The 8,034-nt window shown below is 36.4% G+C and overlaps 1 protein-coding gene across 1 annotated transcript; it reads left to right on the top strand.

Moving 5' to 3' along the window:
* Window positions 1-573: 573 nt before the first annotated feature.
* On the top strand, window positions 574-8,000 carry LOC107301234 (transcription factor IIIA-like; the record flags this gene model as incomplete). The annotated part of the gene is made up of 7 exons (XM_015830487.2): window positions 574-672; window positions 1,344-1,432; window positions 2,195-2,268; window positions 3,477-3,560; window positions 5,053-5,282; window positions 5,364-5,423; window positions 7,428-8,000. Coding segments are annotated over 7 exons (777 nt in total), but the record flags the coding sequence as incomplete, so codon positions are not given.
* Window positions 8,001-8,034: the final 34 nt, after the last annotated feature.

The raw sequence follows: 8,034 nt of genomic DNA, 5'->3' as shown, positions 1-8,034 counted from the left end.
CACCCCCCCCTTGATTATGCTAATGTACGAATAAAAGGGAGGCACGGAGAGGCTTGAGGGTCTTTGCCTGCCATCTCACCTGAAGAAGCATGTTGCCCGTGTGTTTCCTGATCTAAAGCGAGGCCCGTTGGTTTAGGCCAACGTACATCACCACCGTCCTGCAGGGAGCGGGACCCCGGGATTTTGCGATCCCACATATAGTTTACAACATGTTTCTATAATTTAGTGGATTATTCATATATCTCAGTGTTATCAAGGTGACAGTAGTAATAATTGTGTAAAATAACTAGATTGCAAGTTTTTTTAATTGACTGAAAGTATATTAGTATGTTTAGCAGAAAGGAAATAAATGTAGTACTGCTGACAACATAAAAATATTTTTTATTTAGGTAGATGTTGATAGATAGATGTAGTTTATGTATTTAGATAGATGTAGTTTACATGTTAAACATCAGTCTAAGCTTATTGGCTTAAACCAATGTGTTTATTTTTAGGAAGTTACTTAAAATCAGATATTTGTTTTAGATGCATCTACTACAATGTATCCATTTTTCTTTGATTATACTTTAATATTTCTATAGATGCACAGTAGATGGTTGCAATAAAAAGTTTACAACAAAATCAAACTTGAACAAGCATGTTCTACGGAGACATCATCAGAGAAAATATGTAGTAAGTGCCTCTATTTCTTCGCTACTTCATTCCAAACACGAGGAAGTAGTTCTTGAAACTTGTGTAATTTAGTGAAGTCAACACAACTCTGGCATTCTTAATGTGTTAGACTTGTTGCCATAATCTTCAGCCAGATTAAGGACCAGGTTAATGGTATATTGAAGTCTCCAACATCTGTTGGAAGTCTCCAGCATCTGGAAAGCATAATGCTTTGATAAGTGTTGGCTATTTCGCATATACCAACCATGGTTGAAGTTGTACATACAAGCCTTAATCAATTGGTTTAGAAAGTTTTGTGAACTTAGTTGATCTTGCCTACTTAGGTTGTAGATCAGCAAGCCTATCCCACTCCTCTTGCTCTCCTTTGCAGTAATAGAAGATGGTGTACATCCTTGTAGATTTCAGTTTGTTAGATATGATAAGAGACAAGGGATTTTTTTTTCTTGCCATAGTGGGCAGGTTACATTCTGAAATAGGTTTGTTTGTGCAGATTAATTGCAGCCTTGGTGCATTCTCTAAACTACATTGGTTTAATTACTGATAATTTGGAGTCCTTTTTGCTAATTTGTACAATTATATAGTAAGCCTTTTGATAAATGATAAAATATATCATAATTTATGAGTTTATTGTGGGTTTTCTCTGACTGTAACCAAATTGATTTTCCAAACAGTGTGACTTTGAAAATTGTGGGCAATCTTTTAAAAAGCACCAGCAGTTAAAAATACATCAGTCTCAACACACTGGTGAACCATTTTTCAAGTAAGTGAAACATTTTGACACTTTGCCTATTTAGTTAAAATCTGAGAATGAATTTTATTAATAACTTTAAGGATACCTGCAAGTAGGAATTAGAAATTGTTACAATAAGGAAGATATTATTAAAGGTCTTCAGATAGGATTGGCATATCTTCAATTCATATAATATGTGACAGGAAATATTAAGCTCACTGCTCATTCTTCTCTCTGATCTGGTGAACATTATACTTTTAACATTTTAGTGTGAAAATTGGTACCTCATATAAAAACAGTACACATTCATATTCTGAAGTACTTTTTCTGAGAAAATACTTGTTCAATTACAAGTACCAATTTTTACACTTGTTATTTTCTATCCCCTCTTCTTCGATTGTTTAAATTGACCTGAGTTTTGTACTTTCCAAGCACAGTATCTGACTAAGCACCTCAGAAATTTCCAGTTTTCACTTTGGCTTGTGTTTATTATTGTTTAGTAGACAATGACTGTTAAATTTATTTAATGTAGTTATACATCAAAATACATAAAACTAAACATAATCTGTGAATTTAAGGGGATATATATGTAGCATTTCCTCAGTCATATTTTTGCCTTCCTGATCTGAACGCAGAGAATCTTCTCTGAATGTTTTTACTGAAAGGTGATATTACAGAATGAAGAACTGAAGGAAAAAAGTTTGCTTTCAGTCGCAAGAGAGTTTATACCTCACAGTTCATAAGCAGTGATCTCTATTTCCATTTTGAGCGACTGTGTTTGTTGTCCCACAGATGTGGTCATGAAGAATGTGGAAAGCGCTTTTCTTCACCCAGCCATTTAAAACGTCACGAGAAGATTCACCAAGGTAATTATTCCTTTGTTTCAGTAATGCTAAAAGAGTAAGAATTGGGATAACGTAGTGGTTTTAACCATGATTAGTTGAATAAGCTACACTAAAGGAATTCACACAAGAGCCGGAAACAAACAACATATTATATAAATTAGACAGTTGAGGTGCAATGCAAATAAAAAGTGTAGATCGAATGAGAGAAATCTGAATAGTTTTTTAAAAATAGTAAATAAGCATAGAAAGTGCAGATGTTGGCTATAAAATCCTAAGTTGAGGCCATATGATGTCTCACTTAATAGCCTGCAGTGATTTGCTTAACAGTGGAATGGGAAATGATGTATGAGTCTGTCACAATCATGTAATGTTTTACTTACTAACCTTGCTGGTACCAATTGTAATCACTAAGGAATGTCTATATCAGTAAAGGAATTGCAGAGATATGGTACAATGTTTTTAAATCCTCTTTTTGAAAGCCTCTTTTATATATTTAGAGCGGCTCTCTTATTGGGAAGTTTGTCTTAAAAGTAACTTGTTTTAGAAAGTTCATCCACTTGATTAATGATAGTTGCCGAGTCTGTGTTGCCTTGTTTAATGCTCATTTATACCCCATATATTCATTGTTTTTAACCCTAGCTCACTGTAAGCAGCTATGCTTGCACTTGCTATACTAAGGTTCTGCAAGTGAGTCAGTTTTTTTACTCCCTTTTGCACAGCTGGAGAGTAAGAGCTTGCTGTCCTAACTCTCAGTTTCTTTTATTATGGCTGTGCAAATGAAATTTGAGGATTTGCAGTTCAGTGACATCTAAACAATTATATTTCTTCTGCCCTCCTCCTTTATAAGCAGAAGGCACTATGCAAAATAAGGAGCAAGGCCCTAGACCAGGGGTGTCAAACTCGCAATGTCACATGACGTGTCGCGACATATCGTGACTTTTTCCCCATTACCGGAGCTGGGGTGGGCACGGTTTCGGCATGATGCATCAGTATAACACCTCTGCCCTAGACTGTGAGTTCAAGTCTTGCCTTAGTCCTGAAAGCCAGCTGTGTCACCTTGGGCCAATCACTCTCTCAGCCCAAACCAGCTCCTAGGGTGGTGGTTGTGGGGAAAATAGGAGGAAGGTTTGTTTAATATGTTCACTGCCTTGAATTATTTGTAAAAATAATAAAGGTGTAAAATATGCATTTATTTTTTTGAAGTCAGTTAACATCAGTTTTTGTTATAGGTTATGCATGCAAAAAAGAGAGTTGTTTGTTTGTTGGAAAAACCTGGTCAGAATACCTGAAACATATGAGACTCAGTCATGTGGGTAAGTTTTAAAGTTGCTGTAGAGTTACTTTCCTAATTGAGGCAGCATACATTGATTGATAAACGTATCTTAAAGTTATCCTGTTATTTAAAAAGAAGCTAATTCATGTTAGAGCTCCATTGAATATTTCTACTGTTACAAGTAGAGCTGGACTTACAACCAACATTTTTGTTGCTAAGTAAGACAGTTAAGTGAGTTTTGCCCCATGTTACAATCTTTCTTGCCACAATTGTGAAATGAATCAGTTGCAGATGCTAAATTAGTAACATGGTTAAGTGAAACTGGCTTGCCCATTGACTTTGCTTGTCAGAAGGTCGCAAAAGGTGATCACATGACCCTGGGTCACTGCAACTATGATAAATACATGCCAGTTGCCAAGCATCCAAATTTTGATCACATGACCATGGAGATTCTACAATGGTTGTGTGAAAAACTGTCATAAGTCACTTTTTTTCAGTGCCGTTGTAATTTTGAACTGTCACTAAATGGTTGCAAGTCGACGACTACCTGTGCTCTATTTCCATCTTTATGAATAAAATAAAGTTTTTCCATAAATATATCAATTGTTGATTCACAGCTTCTCACACATAATACGTGTGATGAATATGTAGATACTTACAATAGAAGTGCAAGTATAAGACATGCTCATAGGACCACACAGAAGGTTCAGTGGGTCCACTGTCCTGTTTTCCAGCTGTGACTAGCTAGATAAGTTTGAAAAGTCCACAAGAAGCATGTGATGTAATGAGACTCATCTGTTTCTATGGACTGGTATTCAGAAATGTGTCTGATCCTCAAGTAACATATAAACATAGCAGCTATACTCCTATTCAGATGCTCTATAAATGGTTTGATTTGTTCTTAAATTTGAAGTGTTGCCTATCATATATATATGTGTGTATATACACACACACACACACACACACACACACACACACACACACACACACACACACACACATATATATATATATATATATATATATATATATATATATATATATATATATATCATTTGTTCTTTAGAATTTGGACAACTAATAAATTCAAATAAAATAACCACTTAAACCAGGCATGCCCAACTTTTTGGCTTGCCACTTGGACCGTACATAAGATATATAATATAGTTAATGTATATGAATACACATAATATTAAAAGTTTATAGTCTTGTGGGGCTGCATTACTGGCTGTCCAAGATCACATGTGGCTGTTGGCTGCTGGTTGGAAACTCCTGATTTAAATCAAATTCTCTTCTCCTAAAATTGTATCGCAGCTATGCAATCCAGGAGAAAAAAAAAGTTGCTTAAAGAAATTATGAGAGCATTTCTCAACCTCAAAGTATCTTTCCTTTCTGAACCTGAATGCTGCACAACTATTATTTAATATAGTGGTCAAAGTAATGCACTGATAGTAATATTGTTCTTTGCGAAGAAATTTAAAGAATTATGCTTAGGACTCTGCTTCTGCCTCTTGTTTTTCCTTTTCCACTAGAACCAGTTACCTGTCAAGTGTGTTCCAAAACATTGACTCGCAAAGATTATCTGAAATGTCACATGAAAACACATGCCGTTGATAGAGAAGTTTTTAAATGTCCAAAGGAGGGCTGTAAAAGAACATACACAACCGTGTTCAACCTTCAAAGTCATATTCACTCATTTCATGAGGCAAAAAAACCTTTCGTGTGTGACCACCCTGGCTGCGGGAAGATTTTTGCAATGAAAGTAGGCATTTTAAACACTATTATTTGATAAATATTGTTCATCTTCTATTTCAGGTCATAAAAATATTTTTATTCTTTACAGCAAAGCCTCATAAGGCACATGGTACTACACGATCCTAATAAGAAAAGGTTGGACAAAAAAGTAAGTCACATTCTTGAATTTTCTCCTAGTAGGAGCTTACAAAAATGGAACAAATATATAATTTTGAACATGAAACACACTGCATTCCAGAAGTTCTCCTGAACTTCTCTGAATAAGTCATGGTTTGGTCAAAACAAAATCCAGAACATTTTTGTACTTCTGGGCTCAGCTAAACAAAATACAGATTTTCTTGTTCTTAAGTCAGAACAAAGCTTACAGAGATCCTGAAATGATTGTATGGCAAGTGGGGCCAGGCTTCAGCCCATTGTGCCCTCCCTCCCCTTTTCTCAATATGATATGTCCCAATAGCCCAAATACTTCCATGATCTTCCTAGCTCCTCCTTTATTTCCTTCACCAATGTCTTTGGCTGTTTCTGATCATTATTTCTCCAAAATATTTTTGCATGTAACAGCTGTGTTTCAGTCCATATCTGGAATAATTCAACTTTGGTCCAGATCTGGACCCAATGTACTAGTTCTGATTGGACCAATCTATCTGAAATTATCTGCTCTGATACAAATCTTTTGCAACTGTATAATAACTATTAAGATTCTCTTGGGGAAGGGTTATACAGGCAATTCTTATTCATGACTAGCTGTACCCGGCCACGCGTTGCTGTGGCTCAGTCTGGTTAAATGGAAAAGAAAGAAAGGTGTGACATCTATATAATAGTAGGTATATAAAAACACGCGCGTATTCGAATGCAACGTTGTATCAAAATTTCAAAGCAATCGGTGAAGAACTTTCGGAGATTTAAGATTTTGAACAAACGAACATTTACATTTTTATTTATATAGATACTCATGTTCTCTAAAATTGCCCTGACTACTGAATTAGTGAATGCTCAGACCTCAGCTGGGACGTGTGTGTTGGGTGACTCCAATGTTTTGCCCCTCTGCATCTCTGAAAATAAATGGAAGAGCACCGTGTATTGGTTTTGAGTTACAAAAGCATTTTTCCAAACAAGTGAATTCACATACGCAGAATCTGCAAATAAAGAGAATTTTCCTGTACAAACGTCAGTAGAGTTTATGCAAAGTGGTTCAGTTTAATCACGATGATTCAAGTCATCAAGAAAAAAAGACTGGTCTCATTTAAGCTTTCATGGAGATTTTCTTAAAGCTTATGCAGTCTTGACCTTTCAATTGTTGATGATAATTAGAAAATTATTTGCTATTGACAAGGGGGTTTGTGTAGGGGGGGAGATTAAAGGGCAAAATGGGAATTTTTAGCATTGCAGAGGCTTAAAGTATTTGACCCGTTTTCTAGTGGGGAAAATAGGGCTGAGTTTGGAAGGTTTTCAGAGTTTTTAGGAATAGATACCGTAATCCTCTAAGACTTAAGAGTCCCACTTTGTTTTCACCTACTCCCAAAAAACCTCTGAAACCCCTCCCCATACAGTCTGGAAGCAGTAAATAGTGTCTGGGATGGCTGGGACTGGGGGGGGGGGCTAACTTGACATATTTATAGCACTTGAGCAGTTTATAGAATCAATATATTGTCCCCAACAATCTGGGTCCTCATTTTACCGACCTCAGAAGCACGGAAGGCTGTGTCTGTCTTTAAAATACTTATAGGCATCAGCCTTCCCAGACCTTCAGAATAGTGCCACTCTTAGTCTGTTATCTGCTATCAATATAGCCACATTGGGATTTTTTGCCATTATTCCAGGATATCCTGAAGGCATTAAATGTAGGGTCTTTTGTACCCCAGCCTCTCAATCTCTACCTGTTAAGTAGAGAAAGATAGACTCTTTCTGCTCAGCTTTGGTGCTTTTCCTGGGTTGCTTCTTCTTCTAGTTAGCCTTTCCTTCTCCCTCCTTCCAAATTTCCCTCCCTCCTTCCAAATTGATTTAAGGTTCCCTTAATTCTGCTGTGATATTCCAAAACCAAGTTGGCCAAACAGCAAGTCACAGTCAATTTTATTGTTAACTGTTCTCTGTTTTTAATGACAAAAAAGGGATATTCCATTACAGTTCTTTCTTTTGGATCTTGCTTCCTCAGAAACCACAGCAAAAGCGGAGCCTGGCCTCTCACCTCAGTGGATATATCCCTCCAAAAGTACAGCGAAGAAATTTATCTTCAGTGGAAGAATCTCTACCTGCATCTGTAGCAAGCTGCAAACAGCAGGCTGCTGATGGCTGAAATGCTATTCGTTGACAACAGTTTTAGATGTGCCTAACAGTCATCATGAGACATGCTCACAAGAAGTGGCTTTGAGAAGGTGGTCATTGCCAAGTTTATAGAATTGGTACAGAAGGCCAATCTGTATTGGTACAGAAACGACAAAATGACTTGTATTCTTTTTCCATTCCATTTTTAGGAGAAAAAATGATCACTGCTTGGTTACATCTGAGTCCATAACGTTGCTTCCATTCTTCTGAATGTCTTCATTCTTCTGAATGTTTTCCGCAAGATTTAATTTCTGGATCTCTTTCTTTGATAAATGTCTCAATATACAAGTACTCCTTCCTTCTGCAGCAATAGAGGGCATGGAGTGATACGTGGCTTTCTCACGCATTGTATCCAAAATCTTATCAAAAAATGTTAACTGAAAATAAGACGAATTGGCTTAATGAACAGTTTGAATATTTTTTGCATCAATTAAGGG

Source organism: Protobothrops mucrosquamatus, unplaced genomic scaffold (genome assembly GCF_001527695.2).
Source record: "Protobothrops mucrosquamatus isolate PMUCROS unplaced genomic scaffold, P.Mucros_1.0 scaffold10879, whole genome shotgun sequence".
Classification (NCBI taxonomy): domain Eukaryota; kingdom Metazoa; phylum Chordata; class Lepidosauria; order Squamata; family Viperidae; genus Protobothrops; species Protobothrops mucrosquamatus.
Note: the sequence above shows the minus strand (reverse complement) of the source record. Positions and strands in the feature narration are given on the sequence as shown.